At 34.0% G+C, this 27,748-nt stretch overlaps 1 protein-coding gene across 4 annotated transcripts; it reads right to left on the bottom strand.

The window, feature by feature from the left end:
- Window positions 1–480: 480 nt before the first annotated feature.
- Window positions 481–26,838, bottom strand: Ccdc112 (coiled-coil domain containing 112). 4 transcript variants are annotated; one of them, XM_048791982.1, is made up of 10 exons: window positions 26,585–26,838; window positions 16,596–16,717; window positions 12,420–12,541; window positions 9,153–9,242; window positions 7,406–7,481; window positions 6,652–7,042; window positions 4,197–4,400; window positions 2,711–2,806; window positions 1,417–1,535; window positions 481–1,210 (listed from the first exon to the last, which is right to left on the bottom strand). In XM_048791982.1, the coding sequence occupies exons 1-10, from the start codon at window positions 26,699–26,701 to the stop codon at window positions 1,180–1,182; spliced, it is 1,368 nt and encodes a 455-aa protein (XP_048647939.1). In that variant the 5' UTR covers window positions 26,702–26,838; the 3' UTR covers window positions 481–1,179. The 4 variants fall into 4 exon arrangements, with proteins under 4 accessions (XP_048647939.1, XP_015344084.1, XP_048647938.1 ...); XM_015488598.2 differs by having other exon boundaries at window positions 4,197–4,613; window positions 26,585–26,837; XM_048791981.1 differs by lacking the exon at window positions 1,417–1,535 and having other exon boundaries at window positions 4,197–4,613; window positions 26,585–26,837.
- Window positions 26,839–27,748: the final 910 nt, after the last annotated feature.

Raw genomic sequence — 27,748 nt, forward strand, 5'->3', positions numbered from 1 at the left:
GATACTTTAAAGGCTGGGGATGTAGCTCAAGAGGGGGCACGCTCGTCTGGCATGCGCGGGGCGCTGGGTTCGATCCTCAACACCACATAAAAATAAAATAAAGATATTGTGTCCACCTAAAACTAAAAAAATAAATATTAAAAAAAGATACCTTAAGATAAAATTATAAGAAACAACTTTTTGGTAGTTTTATGAATACAGTAGGTTTCCTATAAGATGAAAACTAATTAGGGTTAGGATCTAAGATTTTATAATATGAAAAGTTGAATTCAGTAAAATTGTGTTTTCATTTATAAAAGTTTAGAAATTTAAAAATAAACTCTTTGGACCAATATATTTGCCTAGCAATTTTGAAACATTTTAAATGCTACCTAAAAAAAAGTATTTTAAAGCTGGCTTATTTCAGATGATATTTCAGAACAAAAAGTTCTATTTTGAGGCTAACAGAGCAGAAATAAAACTGCATTAACCAGTAAGATGTGAAAGACACAAAGATTTTATAAACATATGAAGTTCAGAGAGAGTGAATGGCAATTGGGAATAGCTAAAGGAAATCAAAAGGATGATAGCAATAATACAATTAATAGGGAATTTGAGGTGCAAGGTATATTTTAAAAGTATTCTCTATATAAAACAATGCATGCTTCAAACAAATACAAAATGTTTATTACACAAAAATGTAATAACTGACAAACTACCAATCTGTTAAACTTAGAAAAAAATACTAAGTTATTTCATAACTCTTCAAAAAAGACACTTTATATTTTTGTTACTTAAGCTAACTTACTTCAAAGTTATAAAAAATTACAAAATTTTGGTTTAAAAAATGTCTTTCTATGATTACCCCCAATTTATTTTGCTACACATGACAAAAAAACAAAATATCTTTGAAATGTTTTGAGTATTTAAATGGAATAAAGATTGAACATAAACTTATTTAAATAACTTTTACATCAATAACAGGCCAACATACACCTTAAATGTCCTCTTAGTAGAAGCAGGAAATACTAATGACAATGCTGCATGAAACTTAAAAATATCTCTCAATTCACGTACAGCACAATAATCAATCTGGCTAAGCTAGTACTATTTAAAGAATATGGTTAGTTATTCTCTTAGTATAACTGAATATGCTAATATCCTCAAAACATAAATAGCAATTCAGTTATCTCACATTTTCTATATTCCTTGTCTCCAGGTTGGAATAGCCCTATGAAGAAAAAGAGAAAAGCAATTACAAATACAAGAAAAAAATTTAAAGACCTAAACACATCTAATTACATGTTAACTGCTAAAAATGTGTATAGATTTACTTTATCAACCTCATAACTAAATATAATATAGAAATTGTATAAAATATAAACATGCAGCTATGAAATTTCTCTAAAGTGACCATCCCTTCTAACTCCTTTTTACCTATGTGGGATATGTAGAAGTGGCCCAGAGCCTGTTGGTCCTATATTTTTGGTTCGTTCTTTCCAACCTTTGGTAGGTTTGTAAAGCCTAGAGGGATCTCTACTAACATTATTTTCAACCTGCAATCAAAAGCAAAATAATGCCAGTTAACTTATATGAACTAAGTTTGTATTTCAATGAGTAAGATCCTTAGTAACATAACATAAAGCAGTTTTAAAAAACATACTTGATATCAGCTAAATGGTAATAAAACTGTTAACCTGTTCAGTAAACTTCTAATTTAAACTTCTAAAATAAAATTTGGACTACAGCAATTTACTAATAAAACATTAGTCTATTTTTTTAGTTCTATTATTTTGTTCTTTTTCTATTTTTTCTCTTTCTACTATGAGAAAAAATATAATTTTTTATATAGCTAAGTTTAATATTGATATAGCCAGACAATAAATTTATGATAAAGTGAATCCTCTGCTTAATCCTTAGGGGTCATCAATGTCTTTAGTTCTGAGTATTACCATTGAGATTCAAAATGCTCACAGCTGCCACAAGTATAAAAAACAGGTTCATATAGAAAGGATTAAAAGAACAGCAAGTAGGAAGAGAGAGATTTCAGGGTGAAAGAAAAGGTTACTTAGAATGATAGAGGGCTGGGGTTGTGGCTCAAGTGGTAGAGTGATCGCCTAGCACATGTGAGGCACTGGGTTCGATCCTCAGTTTTAGGTGGATACAATAAAAATATTGTATCCACCTAAAACTAAAATAAATAAATATTTTTTTTAAAAAGAATGTAAAATGATAGAATTCAAATGATAGTTTTAAAATCATATGCCTGTTTTCTAATATATAAACAGGAAATTTAAAGTATTTAAGTATAAAAACCATAAGAAGAAAATATATATGATGTCAGTATGCTTATAAACCAAGGAATTAAGATAGGAGTGGGAGGGGAAAGGTTGATCAATGAATACCAATTTATAGTTAGGAGCAAGCGCTGGTGCACAGTAGGGTAACTGTCAATAACTGTACATTTCAAAAAGTTAAACAAAAGGATTTTCAGGCTGGGGTTGTTGCTCAGTGACACAGCACTTGCTTAACATGTGTGAGGCACTGTTTTCGAATTTTTCAGTAGTTTTGTCATAAAGAAATGAAAATACTTGAGATCGCTGTTTAACCTGATTTAACTTTACAGAATGTATGTATGTACTGAAATAGCACGTGGCACCCCATTAATACGTATAATTTTTACATTTTCATGTAGTTTCTTTAAAAAGAAATTAACCTCAGTTCAGAGTACCTTTTCTTTTAATTTTGCCATTCTTCTTTGTTTTTCTGCCTTTTCATCTTCCTTTGCCTGTCTGTCTAGAATTTTCAATTCAAGTTTATGTAAATCCTAAAAAAAAAGATTATATTAAGAAAATGAAATTAACCTGAATTTGTTTACAATTTAGTTGTTGGAAAATAAAAATAAATTACCTTAACTATCAATACTCTTTCAATATTAACCTTTTCCAACAAAGGCTAAAAACTTTATTTGTTCTACACATAACTGTAATATGTACATCCTTTATGTATATTTTTAGGTGTCACTTTAACTTGTTTCACTTTAAGGTTCAACCTAAAATTCCTTTTCTCTCTCTCTCTCTCTCTCTATATATATATACATACACACACACACACACACACACACACACACACACATTTAGTTGGAGACAAACACAATACCTTTATTTTATTTGTTTTTATGTGGTGCTGAGGATGGAACCCAGTGCCTCACACACACATGCAAGGCAAAATGCTCTACCAACTGAGCTACAACCCCAGCTCAAATTCCTTTTCTTATAATACATAAGTTAAGCCCATTTTCATTTATCAATACAGATATGTCTAGTTTTAGATTATTAGTTTTCTTTTTTCTAAGTCTTTCATTATGTGCCCTACTTAACTTTTTGGGGAGTGAGAAGGCATGAAATCTTTTATTATTCAGAAAGAATTTTATAGGTAGACTAAAAAAATGAACTAAAATTTCTAATATGAATGTATTTGTCTATTATTTATCTTTATACTTCCACTATTTTTTGCTTTATTAATGTTGCTGCTATATATTTTGATGCACATAATAATGCATAAGTTACATGCATAAGTTGTATCTTACTTGCACCCATTTGCATTTTAAAAACCCTGCTTTGTCTTCATACTTTTTGGACTGAATTCCACTTTGTCTTTACTAACATTTTTTCTGGTATATATTTGTTGAAAACTACCTACAGTCCTATCAATTAGCAATAACCTAAGAGTTTTTTAACCCATTAAGTCCCAAGGTTTCAATTCTGCAAATATAATTTCAAAGTTACCATAAGTGGTATATTTGCTGTTTAATTTAAGTTTTATAGGCGTTTCACATCTGGGATGATGAGACAAAATAGAATAAGTATATATCAAGTATCTATAGTACACCATGCTGTTACACTCTTCCAAAATGCTATTCATGGTATTCCCTCTACTAGGAAAGATTTCTCCCTCTAAAATCAACCCAAGCATCACCTTCTTTCTCTCATAGCTGTGGGAAATATCCCTGTATCCACCTCCTAAAGTTCTCTGTCCACACCTCAATCATTGCATAGTGGAATCTCCTAACCCACTAGATGTTAGATAGCATGGCTTACTTATTTTAGTATGGTAATGTGAAGCACAGGTTTGATATATAAGACTTTCTCAACTTTTGCTTAATTGAATCTTGAAATAATACTTCCATGTATTATTTAGGAAATATATTTACTCACTCTTTCTTGAAACCTGGAAATTTCATCAGCAGCAGTTTTCCTTTTATCTGCCTTTTCTGCCTTTTCTCTTATCTCCTTTTCAAGCTTCAAAACTTCTTCCTGTTCTTTCTTCTGCTGGGTATAACTTTCTAGTAGTAATTTTAGTTTAAACTGGCGTTGACGTTCTTTCAGCTGCTTTTTCTCTTTCTCTTCCTCTTCTTTTAACTGGGAAGAAGCACATTTCATTGACATTTCTATACTTTTCTGTTTTTTCCAAGCTTCAACTGCCAATTTCTGTTTCTTTCTTTGTTCTTCTTTTTGCTTTTGATTATCGTCTGGTTTATTATGAAAGGGCAAAGGTATGTTGTCTACCTTTTCTTTTAACTTGAAAATTTCCTCCTTTTTTTGCTGCTTTTTACTTTTCCAATTCTGAATAGACTAGATAGTTAAAAAAAAAAAAAGACAGCAAAAGAAAAATGTTTAAAGTAATTTAAAATACAACTACAATTCCATCTTTCTAGAAAAAATAACAATTATAGGATGCTGAGTGCTTAGGGTTCTAAGTTCTGTTTTATTTGAACCAATAAATTTTTTTTCTACTTCCATTTAAAAATATTACCATTTTAAAACTCTGACTAGTAGGTCATTCTTTTGGCCTTCCTTTTCCTGTCTATATCCTTAGGTTCACAAGGACTGTACTTATTCTCCTCTTTACCTGCTCTGTTTTCATGGGCAACATCCCTTTCCTCTAATCATTTCACTTCTGCTTACAAATTCTTTTTCTAGAATAAGCCTACATTCTGAGTGATTTTTTCCCTGGTCAAATATCAGAAGAGGAATAAAAATGAGGTAGTTTAAGAGTAAATAGCCCTGAAGTCAGACTACCTGGAATCAAATCTTGTCTTTGCCATTTACTAGATGTGACCTTGGATAAATCACTAAACTACTCTGTTTTCATTTTGCTCATCAGTAAAGTAGCAGATTATTATGCATGGGTATTGTGAAGACTAAATAAGGCAGTATCTGGAACCATAGTGCTTCATAAGTGTAAAAAAACAAATAATAAAATAGTTCAATATCTGTACATATTGGTTATGGAAAGATTATTTAAAATTCTAATGGCCTTCTCAATGCAACATAGGACATAACTGCTGCATTACCTTCCCCCCAAGTCAGGAAACCATTGTCATCTCATCATGTACCATTCATTCATTAAATCCATATGGAATGTATATTATATACAAGGCAATGGGACAGTATCCATAGATGATTAGACAATACCAAATACCATTTAGTACAATGCACTCAAAGTGACAATCCAAAAAAATATCCAGGATTCATGACAATGTAAATCAATTCACTTCTGCCTTCAATGAGCAAATTTTTTTATGGAAAAAAATCAACTAAATTAAATAATGTGCTTACTGGGTAACTGATTTTCATGCAATCACCTTATCTCATTGTAAACTAGTAAGTTTACAAACTAATATCCAGTTCATGGACCAAGTTTGAGCAGCATTATTCTTGGGGAGATACAACATGAGCATGCCATAGCACATCATTAAAAAAAAAAAAAAAGTATAAACACCGTGTTAGTGAAAGTGTGAGGAGGACGACTATGTTTGGGTGGACAAGGAGAAGGCAGTATCTGCTCTGCGCAGATTTTGATAAGCTGAGCATTGAGGACAAAAGAATAGAGGCACATAAAGTAAGAACAAGATACTGGAGGGCACTGAAAAAGTTCAGAGTATGTCTGAAAATGGTAAGTTATCTTCATTCACACAAAACACAGGCTATACTAAAGGAAGTGGAAGATAGAAGTGTTAATCTTCTCTTGAGTCTCTAAAAATGACTTACAATTCAAAAATATTTCTTAAATTTCCTGATCAATCTCCCTACATGCATTTAATTTAAAGGGTGGGGGGACAATGACAACAACAATGAAAAATGTAGCTATATGAATCAAAATTTCCTTGCTGCTCCTTAGGTGTGTCATCTGTTGAACAGACATGCATTTTTTTGTTAAACAAAACAAGTTAATGTTCATCAGAGCTGAAGGCTGCAAAAACAAACAAAAAACTTCAAAGAAACTTTTAATACTTAAAAGTACTTTCTCCTCTGCTTCTTGACTTTCTATCCAAGATAATGTGGCCTTTGCTGGTAAGATGATTTTCAAAAGTCTGGGTAGATCTGAATTATACAGTTCTAGGAAATGGACACAAAGTGTTTTGCCTACAGTTATTAGTTTTAATGCCCCTTGTGTAGTTTCTTAGGGGTAGAAATGTTTGGCCTTGAGGAAGCCCAACTGTAGTTCCATTAGGTAAAATTACTTCTTATTGGCTCAGTTTCATCTTCTGTAAGATAGGGTAAAAACAACTACAAACATACTTAACAGGGTTGCTACAAAGTTAATAATAAGTTTAGAACAGTGCCTAGAACAGAGAAACATACAATGAATAACAGCTATTATTATTACCTCTTTTTTTCTTTCCTCTAAAGCCAGAAATTTTTGATACCAATTCTCATGCTGTTGAACTTCATCCTGTGTTCTTCCTGGAAGGTATTCAAGAACCTCTTCCACAAATGCTGGCTTCCCTTTATGTTTGTTTCTCACCTTTACAAAGTTCTGGTGATCATAGTCATCCCAACCCCCTTGTCGCCCTCCTGTTTGCTGAAGGAATTTTTCAAAATCTACCACTTCTTCTGGAAGAGTACTTGGTATCACTTTGTCTACAGGAACTTTGCTTGAGATTGCTCTGAAAGCTTTCTCTGTTTCTGAATTACCCAAAGCCCATAAGTCAATTTTTCTTGATATGGCATTCAACTCATTATTCATTGTTTTCTCTTCTTTAATAAGCTCTTCATATCTAAAATTTTAAAAAGTTTGAAGATAAAAATCAAACCATTTTAATATTCCAATTTCCCTCAAATTCAATTATTCCTGATTCTTCATATCGTCTTCCCTAATTGACATTATTAACATTTATAAATCTAAGCCTTAAGTTTCCTCAAAGATAAAAACAATCTTTCGATTCTTATTTGACATTTTATAGTGTCTAAATATGAATGAAAATTTCCTAAATAAACCCTAAGACAAAAGGAGAGGTGTTATATTGCTTTTGTGTAAGATTCAAATACAAACAACAATACGGTTGTATACAACAAACTAGTGGTGAGTTACTGAAAACTAAAGGTCCGTGATTTTATATTAAAATGAGCTTAAAACATACATAAGCCTTTGTTCTTCTTTAAAAGTATTAATTGCATTTTCAATTTCTTCCATCATTTCTCTGAGCTTTTCAACAACTGTGAAAAGAAAAAAAAAAAAAACAAAGCCATGAACAAATTATTTTGTTATATTTCAGTATAGCTGAAAATTAAGAATTTTGTCTTAAAAATTAAGACAAAAAAGTAGAGTGTTTCCCTAATTTAAAGATACTTCTTGGCCTAAGGAATTAATAAACCTTTGCTCAAAAGTAAACTTTTATGATTGCAATTTTTTATTACAAATAATTTTCCTATGCATCCATAGCATTAAATGTTGTAATTAATATTAGTTTTTACAAAAAAATTTCAAAACATACCGTTGTTTGACTCGCAGTTTTCATTTATTAAAATTTTGCAGTTAACAAAATATTGTGATTAACTTTTCACACACATTACTATCTCATTTTTTCTGTGTCTATATATGGCTACATCTATTGTAATTCATTTAATCCACTCTCCAATTGATATTCTTTTAAATATATACAATACCATAGTAAAAATCCTTGCATATATATTTTAGCACGCTCAAATAAGTGCTCTTAGAGAATAACTGATAAAACTTGAAATGCTAAACAGAAAAGTTTACAATATGCTAGATACTGTCATCTTGTTCTTCAAAGATGTATACCAATTCATTGTTTCTGAGAGAGCCCCTTCCTATATACTTTCAACCATTTCCAAAATGAAGCAAAAATTTATCATCACTGATTTAGCTGACATTTTTGTGATCATTAATAAGCCTGAGCATTTTTATATGTATTTTGAATTCCTGTATACCTTATAATCTTATGCTAATTTTTCTATTAGGTTGTTTATCCTGGTTGCTCTAATTTTGGCATTCTACGTATATTATGGATGTTGGCTTTTTAAATTATATATTGTTAATACTTTTCTAATTTGTTTATCACATTTGCTTATAGGTTTAAGTTTTTTTTAAGTACTTTTTTCTTTATATTCTGTTCTTATCCTTCTAAACATAATATGATTATAAATATGTTAAACCATGTTCTATTCTAATATTTTTGGTTTTATTAAATTTAATGAATAATAGCTACACTCTTCATAACACCATGAGAACTGAAAAAAATGAAAGTTTGAGTAATTTTCCTAAAATTTAAAATTACATAACAGATGACAGATCAAGGGTTTGATCAACATCTGTCTTAGTCCATAATCTTGAGCACTTTCCTTTATTGCTTTGAACCTTTGGAAATCAATGTTGATATAAACAAGGAGACAAGGATACAACTTTTTCCCCTAAAACTAGCATTTGCCCCAATACAATTGAACCTTTTCTTACATATTTGAAATGCCTCTGAAAGGTAATTATTTCAAAAAGCAAATGACAGAAAAAGCACTAAACCAGAAATCAGAAGTCAGCCTTATTTTTCCCCCTTAATTAACTCAATCTAAACTATCTGTACCATAAGTTCTCTACCTTACAAATGACAATAATATAAGGTATTCTACCTTATAATTTTTAAGGATTTGATAGCACTCTAAGGATTAAAAAAATAAAAAGCTTATATAAATGCCAGATACTACAGTTCTCCAAAATGACCTTATCAATTCCCAACCAATAAAGTAGGTATAGCTTCATTAATGCCAAGTAGGAAAATAGACATTTCATATTAGAAAAGTATAAATTTTTCTAATGAGCAAGAGGAAAATATTAATATGTAAAAAACTCTAACATTTGAATTTACTTACAATCAGGTGTAGGCTTCACATCTTTTAACTGATACTGAAGTTTCTTCACATTGTTATGTATTTTGGCCAATTGTTGCTGGATTTTTGCTCCTGTAAGGAAGAAATACATATTGTAAAATTACTTTGTGACAAATGTAGTTGCATTAGGATTCAACACATAAGACTGATCACAATCATTTAGCAAAAGATAGTGAAGAACAATTAAAGAATAAAAGATGTTTATATCAAAGTCATCTGAATATTTTAGGTACCTTTTCTCTAAATAAAGCATCTCTTAATTTTCTCCAATATTTAAAAGTATAGTGTTACATTTTATTATACACGTGTGCCAAGGAAATGTCTTTTTTTTCCTTCTGTGGAGACTGAATTATTGCACATTGTTTTAAATGCAAGATTAGAAGCTTAAGCTTAGCATGTTTTGTTCTTTAAAATAATTTTTCTTTCTTTCTTTTTTTGGTAGTGGTGATTGAACCTAGGGGCACTTTACCACTGAGCTATATATCTAGTCCTTTCTATTTTTTATTTTGAGATAGTGTCTTGCTCAGTTGCTGAGGGCCTAAATTGCTGAGGTTGGCCTCAAACTTGCAATACTCTTGCCTCAGTCTCCCAAATTGCTGGGATTACAGACAACACCACTGGTCCTGGCTAAAAGCATTTTTTAACTTATTGTAATTTATGGAAATAGAATTTGCTCTTAATTATATTGTGGGAATACTAAAACTGTCTAGCCAGTACTAATTCTATGGATACTTACAAACTCCCCATTGAGGTTTAAATTAACCTAAATGCATTTTCTAAGACAAAGGTGAGTGATACCTAGTGGTGTCACTGTCATGCCCCTAAAGAGGTCCCTCAGGTGCCATTAAGTGGTATCTATGATTCAGGTGCCAAGCTCAACCAAAGGAATATCCTGAAGTAAAATGTTAGGCCCAGAATAAAAGTCTGGAAAACAGGTTAAGACCATTTTCAAATGGTCTTGATCAGTAGTAGAAAGACTAGATTCTTCTTTCATATTCTTTTCTGAAGTAGTAATTTTCTTTAATACTTATTTTTTAGTAGGCTTATGTTGTAAATATTCATATTCATGGATACATATTCATATAACAGTAATAATATTATTTTATCAGCATTGGGTACTTTATGCACCCTCCTCTTTTTGTTTTTACAACTTTAGGGGGCGGTACCAGGGATTAAACTCAGGGGCACTCCCAGTGAGCAACATCTCCAGCCCTATTTTGTATTTTATTTAGAGAAAGGGTCTCACTGAATTGCTCCGAGTCTCACTTTTGCTGAGACTGGTTTTGAACTTGTGATCCTCCTGCCTCAGCCTCCATGGCCACTGGGATTATAGGTGTGCACCATTGTGCCCGGCTGTTTTTGCAACTTTTGATAAATGAGCATGAAATATCAAAAGACTCTGTCCTTAAAGGCACTCTATTTTATTTATTTGCAATGTTGGGATGGAACTCAGGACTTATATATACAAGGCAAGCACACTATAATTGAGCTATGCCCCCAGCCCTGGCAATTATTATTATTATTAATATTATTAATTTTTAAGTTTATCTACAGTCTTAGAGCCAGGGCTAATATCCAGAACAAGGCTCCGAATATTTATATGGCTTTGTTCTATTTTTTAATTAACATCTGAGTGTTCCATAAAAGACATTTTATCTCATTTATTTTATATAGTCTTGATCACTATTGAAACTTTAAGTCAAGAAACTTCTCTCGTAAGTTTAAATAATTAGGAAAGAATTTTTTGTTGTTTTATTAGCTTGATCAACTATAGCAAAAATCACTACAGGGCAAACAACCTTATTTTATTTATCCATTTGGAACTGATACTCTGCATAGCCAAAGAACAACAAAATATAAATTCAGGCTAAAACTGAGGCATGGATATTTGTAATAAGGAATAGGTATTTCTGAGTTATGATCTATGAAGTGGAAGTTTCTAAATCTTTATACTAAAACAACCCATTCCTTCCTCTCTTAGGTATGTATAAAGTCTTAATAACAAAAGGCAAAAACTATAGAAAAAGGGAAAATAAAAAGATAAAAACAAAGTTGTCTCTAAAAAGAGAAAACCAAGCGGCCTTTTAAAATGCACAAACTGAGATACTCTACTTAAGAACATAATCAAGGGGTTGGGGTTGTGGCTCAGCGGTAGAGTGCTTGCCTCGAATGTGTGAGGCACTGGGTTCAATTCTCAGCACCACATATAAATAAAAAATAAAGGTCCATCAATAAATAAAATAAATAAAATTTTAAAAAAAGAATATAACCAAGACATGAAAGATTAGCTTCCCACTTGCCTGCAAAAAAAAAACACTAAGAAATATTAATGAATATTAAATCAGCAAAGTCTAAATTTCTGTATGACTCAAAGAAGAGAGAACTGGAAAAGTGGCTCTCAATATTAGATCCTGTTGTCATTCCAATAGAAGAAAGGGAATGATTTGTCACTACCTGACAAAAGATGACTTCTAAAAATAGTATAATTTTGTATTGAGGAAGAGAAAAGTTAGTTATTAGGAATTTATTTTAATTGGTGATAAGAGAGTACCATGAATAATCTAATCTCTACATAGTAAGTCAACATGTTATAAATCTTAGCTAATTGATTGATAACCATTATTTTTCCTATAAGCAATGCTAAATAGCTTTTCTATTAAATAGATTTCTCAACATAAAAATTTAACTTTACAGGGTATTCTCATAGAATTCTTTAAGCCTAGCATTTACTATACAGTTGAAATGATTAATTTTCATAACCACCAATAGAACATATTCACCATAATCTATAAGGCACTTTCTTACATATTATCTCTATCAAGGTAGAAATGGTAGGTTTCAAAGTGCAGATGAGGAAACTCAGGTTTAAATAACTATGTGACATGCTCTCCTCATAAAGTACAGATTGTAAATTTGCTAATACTTACTGAGTCCAGAGGTCAGTTTATAATGCCAGGGTGATGAGCTAAGATCAGATAGCTCAGGAACCAATTTTTTTTTTCTTTTCAGGAAATTTTAATAGCATTTACTAATTTGTCAACCAAAACCCTCTCTTTCCTATCAAATTGAAGAAATATGCTTAGAAAACAATCCAGTTAGAATGACTAAACAGTGACCTCAGAGAATAAACACATGTCACTAAAAAGACAAACTTACTACCAATACAGTCAATGCACAAAGACAAAGATAGGGAAAAACTGTAACTTTATTTCACTCAACAGTCTTTAGTTTATCATGAACTCAACTTACTTTCTGTTTTCCTGCTGTTAATCAATTTATTTTCCAATTCTTCCAGCATACTATGCTCAATTCTGAAGTCACTTCTCTGGTTGTAGAAATGACTGTGTTTATCTTTTTCTATGATAATAACTCTTTAGGAAAAGAAACAAATGGTATAAATATGATTTAAATATATTTTAACTGTTTAAAATATGAAGACACTCAAAATAGATTAATTCATTTAAAAAGAATGTAAGTACTTAGATTAATGAGATTAAGGAGTCAAAAGAGTAGATAGGAATAAGTTCAACCAAAATCAACTGTATTGAATTGTTACTTAAATTATAAAAATGATAATTTAAGAAAATGTGGATATATGAATTTCCTTTGAAAATACACAGGACTTTGGCTATGGATTCCATTTCAATCTTGCTGGGGTCTGAAAAGGGCTGTCACTGCTTTTAGTAGTAGATACTGTTAACTCTGTAACCTTAGCCAAGTCATTAACCTCATTTGATATGACTCATCTCATGGCTAACAGGATTAATAACTGCTCTTTACTACCTAACAGGGCTATAATTAACATCAAATGAGATAAAGTATGTGAGGGATTTTTGTACAATATATAAATATGTACTATGGAAATTCAAGTTACTGATATTAATACTAAACTTCAAGAGGTAAACAATCTACAAAGACAGGAAATTTAGTATATTTCAAGGATATTGTCTTCATTCATTACAAAGCTTCTTTCATCTTATTATTGCTCTTTGGACTTAGTCCATCTATCAGTAAGGAGTTCTAATTGCTAATTTGAGCCCTTGGATAAAACAAAACAAAAGATATACTATTAAGAAATTTTTTTTTGATTGGGCAAAAAAATGAATTTTGTTAATGTTAGTTTTCTTTCTCTTACAAAGTGGAATATGAATATCTCTTCCTTAATCCTGGATTTAATGAATGTTGGGGTATCTCTGGCCATTGACTAATTTCATATAACTTGAGGGGCAACTATCAGTCTTTTCCACCTTGCTATACAGAGAAAAATTTACTATTTATGAGGCACAACAGGAGACTGCCCCAGGCCCTAAAGGCAGAGGGGATTATATCTCAGCATGTGTGTTTAGGAAGCTTGTGCTGTTTGTGAGAGGAGGCAAGAGGTGGAACAGAAAAGTTGAACAGACTCATTCCACATGGCATTTCTAACAGATTGAGGGTCACTACTGAAGTCCTCCTGTGTGTTAAGAACTGGGAATCCCATGAAAGCTCTGGATGGGGAGCAGGGATAATATTATGATCAAATAGAAACGTCTGCCAAGGACATAGGATACAATATGATAGTGAGTTACATGTTGCTATTGCTAGACTAGAAATACTACCATGTAAAGACATTCAAAATGTACTAATGGAGACAGATTGCTAAACATATGAAAAGATGTTTAAACTCAAATTAGGAGAAATGCAATTAAAACTGTATCATAAGAACACTGCATATCTATCAGATTGGCCAAAAAAATCACAAGTTTAAATAATATATTCTAATGGTTAAAACTGTGGGGAGACAGATCTTCTCATACATTGTAAATTGCCTATGGATGGCAATGGAACAATATTTACCACATTCATGAATTCATATACCTTTGACCCAGCATTTTCTCCTAAGAATTTATCCTGAAGATATACTCACACACGTGCAAAATAATGTGGACCTATGAGGATGCTGCAATTAATTACAGCATTGTTTGTTACAACTTACACATCCAAAAATTTAGGACAGGCTAAATAAGTCATGTTACACTCAAATGCCAGTATATAATGCTGCAGATGTCCCATGTACAGAATAGGAAACCTCTCCAAGAAGACACTCTTTATAACAACGTTTTTATATAAAAATGTCAAACATGCCCACAAGTAGAGAAGAGTAAATTGACCCCTCATTTACACTCATGATGTGCCCCTCATAGCACGCCGACTCAGTAATTTTACCTCTCCTTTCATCTATTCTTTCTTTCCTTTGCTCAAGTATTTTGAAGTAAATCCTCTATGCAGTTTTTCTCCAACATACTACCATGTGCATCTCTGTAAATTAAGGATATTTGATATATATAACTACCATGCCATTACAGAACCTGACAAAATCAACAACTCCTTTGTGTCTAAGATATACTCTGAAGTTAAAAAAACCAAGATGCAAATCAGTATGTAGAGTATGCTACCATTTACATAAAAAGGGACAAATGTGAATATATATTTCCATTTCCTAATAAACACATAAAATCTGTGGAAGAATAAACAAAAAAACTAGTACTACTGGTTGTCTGAGGGGAGAGGAACTAGGGGTGAAACTGAGACTTTCTATTGAGTACCCTTTGATATTGTTTAGAGTTCTGAGACATGTGAATTTATTTCTTACTCTAAAAATAACAGAATGATGAAACAAATTGTTTTTTCCTCAGTATTCAAGAAGAATCGAATAGAAATACATTGAGTTGCTGTATTATAGACCTTCACCTTTTAGTGGACATTATGCCATCTAGAAATAAATACAAACCAGAAACCCTAACTAGAGTCCAATTCTACCTAGAGTAATGCATTTTAGAAAAAAAATATAAATAAATAAATTGTATTTTCTTGAATTCTTGGTATTACAGAGATTGTATTTACATTTTTCAAATATATTTTATTTTATAGTATAATAATAAATTATATTATCATTAACCAATGTGAACATGCTATATATTAGGTTTTCAGAACATATCCATCTGACACACATAGTGTTTGAACAACATTCTCCCATTATCTTTACCCCTAACCTTCACACCCACCTCTGTTATCTACCCCTCTGGTCTGTTTTTATAAGTTCAACTCTTTTAGATTCCACACATAAATGAGATCATGCCATGTACATCTTTCAGAATTTGACTTGTTTCGTTTAGTATAATATGCTGAAAGAACAGATCTTACATGCAAGTGCACAGTAACTATGTGAGGTGAGGAATATGTTAATCAGCTTGATGGTGATAATCATTTCACAATGTATACATATATCAAAACATCATGTTGTATACGTTAAACATATACTATTTTTGTCAATTATAAAGCTGGGGGGGAGACAAGTATTATATAAGGGTAGTAAGAATTCAATCTTCCAAAGCTACAGATGGTGTAACTTTTCAAAATTCAAATAGTATATTTTTTTCACTGGTAGAATTTCTGAAGAGAACTGTCACTAATTCTGTTCCAGAGTCTATTCCTTACAATAGTTTCCTTTTCTTGAGTTCTTTGGTAAATGGATAGTGTCTAAATTCAATGCAGTATGTTTATAAAAAACTATAGGGTAGAATAGGGCACTTTGAGTTCTAATTATTACCATTCTTCATAGTTACATCATGATGCTGCAGACAACAATGAATATTCAATGAATATCACTGCTTCTTCAAGGAATAAATACATATAGTATATACTAACATTTAAACAGAAACTTCTCAATTTCATCATAATGTACAAAATAGATCTGAGAGGAACAGAGATCACAAGTTATTTTTTTAAAAAAGTTAACTCAAAAGTATAGATTTTTCATGAAAACTAGCCACTACTTGCCTCAATGAGATATACTGACAACTCAAACAGGCTTTCCTGAAGCACAGCACTGGTTAGTAAAAAGAACAGTGGCTTTCAGAGTGGCTGAAGCCACCCATAAGAGTCACTAAATCAAACATTTACCAACTAGATAACCTATGGGAAGATATTTACTCTCTATAATCACCCTTGTTTGCAAAATAGGAAAAATAGCAATTTAAATACATGATGTTTACTTATAAAGCACTTTCATACATATATATTTTAAACCCCCTCAAATTATTCACTTATTCAAAAATGTTTACTGAATGTTTACCTGCAGTTGTAAATTGAAAAGGTACTCAATCTGTTTATCTAATATACAAAATTTAAAGAAGCAGCTGTTTTGTTTTCCTTAAAATAAAAATTGAAAGTGGTAATAAAAGATAAAACAATTCCACTTATAATTTTTATATTAAATATTGTATTACCATTTGTCCATTCATATCTGCCACTTTCTTTGTTCTATTTAACTGGTGAGTGACTAAAATTTTCTAATAATATGGGATTTAGTAGGTGAAATTGAATTAATTTTATATTGTTCATAATAAATTTACTAGTACTGTTATTTGGACAAAACATACTTACTGATTCTTAAATTTTTCTGCTGTGCGTATGAATTCTGCTTTCTTAGTCCGACTAACTTTCTGCTTCCAATTTTGAAGCTGAAAAGGACGAATTCCACCCGAAGTACTAAAACAGCCATCATTCTGTATAAAAAATAACAAGAAATTATCATCCATAATGAAAGTAGTAAGAAATAACTTGAAATTATTTTTCGACACTAAAACATCAAATACTGGAGTTTATTGAGTTCGTTTTAAGGCTAATCTAATTTTTTTAAAAATACATTTTGTGGAAGAAGGAATTTTTATCTTAAAATGATAAATTAATAATAATAATAATAGTAATCCAGAGATTATTTACAAAAAAGATCTAATTCATTTACCAGTCATTTGTCACCTATAGACTGAACACTATGTATGCTATGACAGGGGCAGCATTAGACACTAGGGAAACAATAAAGATCCATCCTAATATGGCCCCTCCTTAAAGTCTATTGAAGGGAAACAGATTTATAGAGAAAATATGAAACAAGCAATAAAAACAAATAAAAATGCACCAACTGTGATAAGTGCTATTAAGGAACTAGTATTAACATGGAAAAAATTAACCTAGGCTTGCTTTTCAGTTAGAATAGCTGCAGGGGTTCTATTTGAGGGGGTGACATTTAAGAAAGAATGGAATCAGCCATGCCAGAAGCAGCATGGAATGGTGTGCCAGGTCTACAGATCAGCTGTACAAACTTGCAAGAGCAGGAAAGACGTTGGCCAGTTCAAGCACAGAAAAGGCAATATGACATGAGATTAGTAAAGGTAGGGGGCTTGATGGGAGATGAAAGTCAACAGGGAGGTACACGCCAAACACACAGATGGGTTAGGTCACTGAGTGAATTTTACTGCAGGGTTTTGAACAGATAAATGCATGGTAAATTTAATTCTTTAAGAAAAAAATTCTGGCTGTTTTGGGGGAATAAATCAGTGGGAAGTGTGAGGGTGGGTGAGGCACGAATGGAAGCAAGATCAGTGGAGTAGCTGATGCAGCAACACAGGCTTGGAATGAGTGTCCAGGACTACCCAGGTGACAGAAATTAAAAGAAGTTAAGAACCTTAGATTTATTTTGAAGGTATAACCAAAAGGGATTGTTGAACAATGGGATGTGAGAGATGAAGAAAAAGGGAAACATAGGTTCTATATTTCTAAGAACAAGAACAAAGTAAAGAATTTAGGAAATATTTAAAAAGTTGAGATATAATTCACATACCATAAATATCCATTTAAGACATACAATTTGGTGGTTTTTAGTATATTCACAAAGTTGTGCAACCATCATCACTATGTGGTTCTGAGATATTTTCATCATGCCAAAATGAAGTATTATACCCATTAACAGTCACTCCCCATCTCCTTCTCCCAGCTCCAGGCAAGCATTAACTTCATTTTCTAACTATGAATTTACCTATTCTGGCTAAATGGACTCATACAACATGTAACCTTTTCTGTCTGGCTTCTTTCGCTTAGCACATTGTTTTCAGGATTCATCCATGTGGTACCATGAATCTGTGCTCCATTCCTTTTTGTGGCTGAAATGTGATGCTTTATACAGATCCACCACATTTTGTTTACCAACTCATTGGACATCAGCTGATGGACAATTGGTTTCTTTCTACTATTTGGCCAATACAAATAATGGTACCATGACCATCTGTATGTGAATTTAACTTGCCTATTTTTGTAGTACCGGGGATTAATCCCAGGGCCTCAAACACGCTAGGTAAGCACTCTATCACTGAGCTACACAACCAACCGTTTCAATTCTCTTGGGTAAATAGCAGGATTTCTGGCTCATAAGGTAGCTCTATTTTTTAATTTCCCATTTAAAAATCTGGGTTGAGGGCTGGGGATATAGCTCAGTTGGCAGAGTACTTGCCTTGCACGCACAAGGCCCTGGTTTCAATCCCCAGCACCACAAAAAGACAACAACAACGACAACAAACAGGTTGCCCTTTTATTGTTGAGTTGGAAGCATTCTTTTTATTTCTGAATGTAAATATCTTACTATATATGTAATTGGCAGATTTTTTTCTCTGAGTTATCTATTCATGTCTTTAGTAATGCCTCTGATGCACAAGGTTTTAGTTTTCTGAAAAACTGCCAAACTGTTTTCCACAATGGCTGTATCCCACTAACATTCCCACTAACACGGCATAAGGGTTCCAATTTCTCTGTACCCTCACCAATTCTTGCTATTATCTGTCTGTTTTATTTTAGCCATTTTAATACCTGTGAAATAGCATTTCACAGTGGTTAATCTTTGATTAGTTCCTAATGACTAATGATGTTTCACATCTTTTTCATATGCTTATGGGACACTGCTCTTGAGGAATATCTATCTACTTAAATCTTTTCTCATTGTTTTAGAAGAAAATAACTTTAATTAACTCATAAACAATAATATCATGATTGGTTTGAGGCCACACAAACATTTGCCTAGTCCTCAATTTTATACCATCTCAATGAACTCTATACATTTGGAACATCCTCTTCCATTGCCATTCTGAAAACTTCATATTTTCACTACCAGTTACATTTTTATGCTGAAGTAACTTGGTCATCAGAGCTGATTTTCTATCTCTTCAATTTGAATTTCTTGATTAGATTAGTCTATTGCAAGTCTGCACTGCCTCAATAACTCACTGAAATCATTACAATGGCTTAACATTACCTTGGTTCTAGGAATAATTCCCAAACTATTTTATCTCATAAAAGCAAATGCCACCAAATTGCTGCTGTTGTGCTTGCTCAGTTCCCCGGACTCCTGGTAAAAAAGGTCACACTCTGAGGGCCCAGCATTATTTCTTCCACTATAGTCCTTAATGATGGTTGGCCCTATGTGTGCTGGACAGCAGTGTACATTGCCTCACCAAGCCGCAGTTACCAGATGGCATCAGACTTTGCTGGGAGGTGCAGCAGGGAGGTGCAGCAGTGGGGAAGTCAATGTTGCTGGTAGCAAAGCTGCTGGTGCCACCCAGGGAGCAGCTCTCTTCTGAGGGGTCCTCTGGCTGAAAGGCCACATGAGAAGTGTGACTTTGGCTTTCATGAAGCATTACATATGCAAAGTGGCGGGGTGGGGGGGAGCCTGGGGTTGTGGCTCAGAGGTAGAGCACTCACCTAGCACATGCAAGGCCCTGGTTCGATCCTCAGCACCACATAAAAATAAATAAATTAAATAAAGGTATTGTGCCCAACTACAACTTAAATAAATAAATAAATAGTGGCATAGAGTCTAAAAAAACAAAGAATCTAGTGGCTTCTGCCTTTTCTCGTTTAAAAAAAAATAGGCTACATATCATTTTATTGTTGAACTGTTAGAGCTGCTTATGTATGTTCATTTTTATGGGAGGGCACTATTTTAGATTGAGCTCCTACACTAAGTCCCCAATGACCAGACCAAACCAAAATGGAGTCATTTATGCTAAGTGCTGCATAATCAAACTGAAACTCTAAGGAAGGCAGTAGATCCTCAAACAGACTACTTTTTCCTAACATTCACAGCAACCAATCAGAAAGGCTTTACCAGTCTTCAGGGAGTCAAATAAGTGAGTCCTCTTTAACTCTCACAAGAAAAGTAAACTGAAGCAACCTGATGTTAACTAATATGCTTTTTTTCTCTTGTTTTCTAGTTCCCACCTTAAAAGAAAAACAATAACAACAACAATGGAACACTGTTCTGTGAAGCCCTGTGAGAGTTCTTATTTTGTTTTATAGAACAAGATACTGCTCCAATTCATGAATTGCAAATAAGTCAATATGATCTTTAAACTAGTTGTGCAATTTTGTTTTAAGACCTATATTGTAGACATAAAACCTTTACAAATTTGCAAGTATTTTCTCACATTCTCTGATTTGTCTTTTCTTTTTTGGTACTAGGAACTAAATTAAGGACCATGTGCATGCTGAGCACACGCTCTATCATTGAGCTGCACCCCCATGCCTCTTCACTTTCCTGATAATGTCCTTTAAGGCACCAATTTTTAAATTTTAATGGAGTACAATTTATCTTACTTAAGTTTGGTTTGTGCTTCAGATTTCTATAGAAGAAACCACTGCCTATTCAAAGGTCATGAAGATTCATGCCTATGTTTTCTCCTAAGAGTTATATCTCACATGTTGGTCTCTATTTTGGGTTATTTTTCATATATGGTGTGAGGTAGGAGCTCAACTTATGTATGCAGATATCCAATTGTCCTAGTATCATTTGTTGAAAAGACTATTCTTTTCTTACTGAATTGTGTTATTGAAAATCATTTTTCATGCCCACAAATGTAGGTTTATTTCTTGACTCTCACTGATCTTTATGTCTATGCAGTACACATTGGTTACTGTAGCTTTGAAATAAGTTTCAAAACTACAAAGTGTGAGCACTCCAACTATGTTCTTTCTTCTAAGCTGTTTTTACTATTTGGTAAATAATATCTTGCATTTTCTGTATGAAATTTAGGATCAGCTTGTAAATTTTTTTTTTTTTTTTTTGCAAAAAAAGGGCAGATGGGTTGGATTCTCTGGAGACTATACCATTCTTAACAGAATAAAGTCTTCAGATTCATAAACATGAAATATCTCTTTATGTAAGTCTCCTTTAATTTCTTTCAAAAATGTTTAAAGTTTATACTTCTTTCATTAAATTCATTTCTATGTATTTTACTCTTTGTGATATTATTGTATTTTCGGTCATTCCCTTACTTCCTGTCTCAATATGTGACTGTTCTCTCCCTCTCACACATGCTGTCATGATGCCATCTACCACACTGTGACACAGGCTGGCAGGCCCTTAGGAGAGGCTGGGGATGACTTATCTTGAACTTTCAGCCTCCAAAATAGTGAATTAATTATAAATATTTTATTCAATAAGTACCTAGCCTCAGGCATTTTGTTAATGGCAACAGAAACAGAATAATATGCCCGGGGTTTTTGATGTGCTAATCTTATTGAGGATCCCTCCTATGTATTCAATTGCTTCTTGGAGCTTTCAAATTTTTTCTTGTTTATATTTGAAAGTTTTGATGAGCTCCAACAATGTGTTGGTTAATGTTTTTCATCAAATCTGGGAAGTTTTCTGACATCACCCAAATATCCATTTCTTTGTGTATATTTTGTTTCTCTGTTTCCAAAATTCTCATTATTCATCTTAGTATGCTTAATGGTATTCCACAGATCTCTGAGTCTTTATTTTTCTTCTTCTTCTTCTTCTATCTATCTGTCTATCTATCTATCTATCTATCTATCTATTTATTTTTCCTATTCTTCAGTCTGGATAATCTGAATTGACCTATCTTCAAGTTTGCTGATTCTTTTATTTGCCAAGTAAACCTGGTATTGAGTTTCTCTAGTCAAGTTTTCATTCAAGTTCTTGTACTTTAACCCCAAGATTTCTATATGATTTTTCTTGTAATTTTTATCTCTTTATAGATATTTTCTATTTGGTGACATATTATTCTCATATTTTCTTTTAGTTTCCTTTAGTTCTGTGAATAAATTTAAAATAAATTATTTGAGTCAGGTGCATTGGCACACCACCTGAAGTCCCAGCTACTTGGGATGCTAAGGTGAACAATCACTGGAGCCATAGTTTGAGATGAGCCTAGGCAACACTGAACACTGAAATGCTATCTAAATAAATAAACAAATTAATAAAAAGATAAAATAACTAAATATGGAAAAATAATAAAGTAACTGATATTAAGTCTTTATCTAGTATATCCAGTATTTAGTCCTCCACTTTCTGCTTTATTACCCTGTGTGTGAACTACACTTCCTTATTTCTTTGCATGTTTCATATTGTTGTTGTTGTTAAAAATTGGACATTTACAATAATTAAATGTGGCAACTCTGAAAACAAGATTCCTAAGATTTGTTTTGTTTCTGTTTGTTTACTCACTATTCTGAATTATATATTCTTTGTTGGGTATAGCACTTAAATTTGTTTGGCTAGCGAGTTGTCAGTAATAAGTGATCATAAATTTCCTGAAATGCTTTTAAACAATAAGTCCTAGTCTTTGCTATCTTTGGGTAAGGGGGTCTGTTTGCATTCTGGGGCACACCTTCAATACTCAGGCAGGAAGTTTACAACTTTACCTCAGCCTTTACTTTCTTTCTACATAGAACTTCAAGGTCAGTCAAAGATGAGGACTCAGGACTTTCTCAGGTCTATCCTTCCCAGTGTGATGGTGCAGGCCTATAATCCCAGTGGCTCGGGAGGCACAGGCAGGAGGATCATGAGTTCAAAGTCAGCCTCAGCAAAAGTGAGTCACTAAGCAACTCAGTCAGACTCTGTCTTTAAATAAAATACAAAATAGGGCTGAGATGTGACTCAGTGGTCAAGCGCCCCTGAGTTCAATCCCCGATACCCCCTAAAGAAATAGAGAATCTCAGATCTATCCTTATGCTTCCTTTGCCTCTGTAACAAATTTATCATAGATTCGTCTACCACCAATTTACTAGTTTAAACATTACAAATTTATTCTCTTTCAATTTCATGATGTGAAACTAGAGGACATTATGCTAAGTGACATAAACCAGACAGAAAGAAAAACACCTCATGATTTTACTCAAATGTATAATCTAAAAAAAAGAGTTGATCTCATGGAAGTAAAGAGCAAAATAATGGTTACCACAGACTGGAAGAACTGGGGAGAAAGGCATGAGAAGTGGTTGGTCAAAAGGTACAAAGTTAGGATGGAAAATGAGAAATAAGTTTTGAGACCTATTACACAGCAAGGTAATTTCAGTCAATAAAAAATGAGTAAAATAAAGGTATTGTGCCCATCTACAACTAAAAATAAATACATATTTTTTTAAAAAAGAATATATTTTCAAATGTATTGCCACAAAAAATGAAGTGAGGTCATATGTAAATGGGCTCAATTTAATCCAGATTTACTTCCAGATTTGATACATATATCAAAACATCACAATGTATACTGTATGTCTACAACATAATGATTTGTTCATTAAAAATAATCTTAATAAAAGAAAAATAAAATCAAGGTATGGGCAAGGCTGCATTTCTTCTGGAGGCTTTAAGGGAGGACCTATTTCCTTACCTTTTTTTTTTTTTTAAACATCTTGGGTCTACCTTTACTCCTTGGCTCATGACCCCTTCCTCAAATCACCCTATCCCCTTGCTTCCATTATCACATCTCCTATTACTGACCGATTCCCCTGCCTCCATCTTAGAAAGACCTATGTGATCGCAATGGGTCCCATCAGAAGGTCCATGAAAATCTCCCTATTTTAAGATATTAATCACATCAGCAAAGACCCTTATGATGTATGCCCTGGGGAAACATTATTCAGCCTACTACACCTGAACATACACATAGCCCAATGCATACGCATGACCTTTTAAAGAAAGTCCATTTTGAATGACCATTTAAAGTTTGAGAAGAAACGTAGTTATTAATGAAAACCTAATCTAGGCAGTCAATGGACTTAAGATTCAGGTCATTAGAGAAAAGATCACTAGAAATAAAGCAGAAGACACAGTCCCACCTTGGTATAAAACCAGCAACATCATAGTTAGAGGTACTTCCAAAAAACTCATAATTCAAAACTAAAATGATCAAGTGAACAAGTTCCAGGATTAAGAGAGAAATGGCACTTAAGAGAAGGTTAAAAGATTTGTGGCCTTCAGTCTTGAAAGGCAGTGGCTGAATCATATACAAGCATCAAAAAGCATAGATAGGGCACCTTATTACTTTTCATATAGGTGAGATATTTATGACATTCCACACCTCAAGGAGATTACAAAGTACAAGATACAATAGTTCTGAAACTTCAGAGATAATTATTCCAGAATAATTTAAGAGAACTGTGATAGACTGAATTATTTCCTCCCAAAATTTAAATGTTGAACTTCTAGCTCCACAGTGACTATATTTGGAGAGCAACTTTCCAGAGATAATTAGTTAAATGAGGTGATAAAAGAGAACCCTAGTCCGAAAGGACCCATACCCTTTTAAGAGGAAGAGACCTCAGATACATCTCTCTCTCTCTCTTTTTCTTTCCCTTCCTCTCTCCCTCTGCAGGCCCACAGAGGAAAGGCCCTGTGAGGATACTGCAGGAAGATAGTTGTCTACAAGTTAGGACAAGATGCCTCACCAGAATTCAATCTTAATACACCTTGTTCTTAGACTTCTAGCCTCTAGAACTGTGAGACAATTAATTTCTGTTGTTTTTGTCACCCAATCTGTGATACTCTGTTATGGAAACCCTAGGTTTCAGATATCTTTTAGATACTTCTAATATCATAAGATTGTCAGAAAAAAATATCTCAAGAAACATTAGTTGGTTTCAGTATTAGTGAGCAGGAATATTCATTAATGACAAATATTCAGGTTTGGAATTAGTACAGCAGTGATTCTAATTTTTTTAAGCCAAACACACTTGACGATTTCTACATTCCTGCTATGATTCTCAGTTATGAAACTATGCCTTCCCTAATAAAGTGGTGGAAAGGTTTATAAAGCAAGGTTTTTCAATCTCAGTACTACTAACATTTTGAACCAGATAACTGTTGGGGGGGAGGATGTCTTCTGGCCTCTACCTATTATGTTAGCAGCACCTCAAAACTTCTTCCCTTTTGTCACACTAAGTCTCTAGAAATTGCTAAGTGCTCTCTGAGAACTAATATAATGTTTGAAATAACTCTATAGGTTATATGATTCTGATGTAGTCCCTGGGGCAAACACCACCTCTGAGAATCACTGTAGTAAACTCACCGGCTTTGTCAATAACGATATTAGGTAGCTTGTAAAAAACGTAAATCAGGAGGTAAAACAAGCTATGAGAATTTAGAGAACAAATCACATTGAACTGAAAAGTTTTCATGGAGAAAGCCAGCAATATAGACAAACTAACAGGACCATACATGTTTTAGTCCATATTTAAAAACATTTGCTCTATTTTGCATTTTTATATATTTTTTTTTCCTGATGCACTTGATCCGGAGTTAGAATAATAGAATCACATAGAACATGGGAGAAAATTTGCCTGAGGTGGATTTCCTGAATTGCAAAGCTGAAAAGACACTGTATTTCCTTTGAGGATTAAAACTATAGAGCCTGTCCTCAGTTCACAACAGCTTTCCTCCAGGTTTGCGCTGATCTACAAATATTTGGGAAGCGCCTACTATGTCCTAGGCACTATAAAGTGAGCACGTTTTAGGTGCTGGGAATATAATAGTGATTTCAAAAATTTCTGCCTTCATGGAGCTTACATTCTCAAGGAGGCGGGGGCGGGGGAGAATGAAAAAAATATATACTATATCATATGGTAATTAGTGCTATGGAGAAAAACATAAAACCGGGAAAGGACGTTGGGTGTAGTGGGTATAAGGGGGAATATCTAGTTTAGAGGGATAAGGAATAGTCTCGTTAAACTGATGGCAACTGAAAGGTACGGTTGTCTTCGCTGTGGAGACAATGGTCCTTAAGGCCGTTCTAGGAAACACCTCTGCCTCTTATCCTCCCACATTTTGTTCCTCTTTTTGTGTTCCTAGCACCTGCACAGTAAAAGACCTGGCGATGATTACTGGATGCCAAGTCTCCCTCCAACCAAGCTTCATGTCAGGGTCTCCCCAGACAGAATGCCCACAGTTCAGGGAGAAGCGTATTATTTATTATTAGTACCCATTTTTAGAGAGAAAACTGAGCAGCCCAGACATTTTCCTATCATACAACTAGGAAGCGGCAAAGCCCAGGGCTTCCAACCCGGTGTTCCTCGACTTCAAAACTGCAGGGAGGCGGCTTATAAAGGCTGTTAGACGCCTATAACAACAAAGAGCAACGCCGCCGGGCGTGCCAGGCCTCCACCAAGGGACGTGAACACGGCACCTCCCGGGTGGCGCTGCAGAGGACACCTGTTCTGCCGGGGCCAGAGACGTGGTCCGCCCCCGGGGCCTACATCCCCGAGCCCATGCCCGCCACCAGAGCGGCTTCCAGACGTCCTCAATTTACCTGTTGCGGTGCGGGCGCCGCTCCCACGCTGGTCCCGGTGGCCGCGCCCGCCCCCGCAACCGCCCCAGCTACCGCGGTGGCCGCCGCAGCCGCCACGACCGTAGTCAGGGCGGCCATGTTTCCTCCCGGAGCTGCTGGGGCCTGGGGGGATTCTAGTCTCCGCAGACTTTTCCTAGAGCAGCCACTGGGATGGGCGGAATTCAGTGCGGGGCCGAGGCGCTGGGCAGAGCCCGGGGCAGGGTGGGGCAAGACGCGGGGCGGAGCAGCGTTGTAGGGCGGGGCCGAGGTGTGGGGCGGGAGTGTGGGCGTGGTTTATGGTAGAAGGGGCGGGGTGAAGGGCCGGGACCGTGGAGAGGTGGGGCCAGAGTGTAGTATACTGTGGGGGCGGGATCGTTCCGCCCTCTTGCGGTTTGTATAACCTTTTCAGATGCTGGTATCTGGCAGTGCCCGTTCAACCCTATACCTGCCAAGAAAGTCTATTGTATTGCATTGTATTCCTTGAATTTTATTCATGCCATGCCCAATATATATTTTTTTCACAAGGCAAAGCTGCTTTTTAGTTTTCTACTACAATAAATGCTGATGAAAATGAATGCAAATGAAAAAACACTGCAGATAGGTTCTAGCAATATATTTTACATTTTCTAAGAAAAAATAAAGAATGCCCTTAAAACAGATATCAGAGGCAGAAATGCTATGTTGCATTTCTCGGAGTTGGTCAATGAAAAGAGATTCCAAAGACATTGTACTGGGAAGCTGAAAAAACAAAGTCCTGAATGACTCCTTCAATTAAGGCAACCCGTGGCAGTGCATCTAGTTTCTATAGGTTCTACCTTTTCCTGGTTTAAATGAATCCATTTATCAATCGTTCCAGGCCTTGGGAATTCATCCCTCAATGATACATACAAGATTTCTTCTGTCATGACTTCTAGGAAAAAATTGAAACAAGTAAACAAATTGGGTCTTTGCTGAGCAATTATTTTGGGCCAGCCTATTATAAATGCTTCGAGTGCTTTCCCATTTAATCCTCACAAATAACCTAGTTATATAATGTTGATTATCTTTTTCACAAATAAGTGAATAATCAAGACCACACAGGAGGAAGTTAGCCTGACTCCAGAGAACCCTTGTATACATATTATAGTGCAGTTATATAAAAACTTC

This window comes from Marmota marmota, unplaced genomic scaffold (assembly GCF_001458135.2).
Source record: "Marmota marmota marmota unplaced genomic scaffold, marMar, whole genome shotgun sequence".
NCBI classification, from domain to species: Eukaryota; Metazoa; Chordata; class Mammalia; order Rodentia; family Sciuridae; genus Marmota; species Marmota marmota.

Bases quoted from the DNA above. Each gene is read 5' to 3' on its own strand.
- Ccdc112 (XM_015488598.2), bottom strand. From the start codon at position 26,701: ATGGCCGCCCTGACTACGGTCGTGGCGGCTGCGGCGGCCACCGCGGTA. The intron at 2,807-4,196 runs GTGAGTAAATAT...CTTTTTTTTTAG, and splicing joins TTTCCAGGTTTCAAGAAAGA to GATTTACATAAACTTGAATT. The intron at 1,211-1,416 runs GTAAAAAGGAGT...TTTTCTTCATAG, and splicing joins CTTCTACATATCCCACATAG to GGCTATTCCAACCTGGAGAC.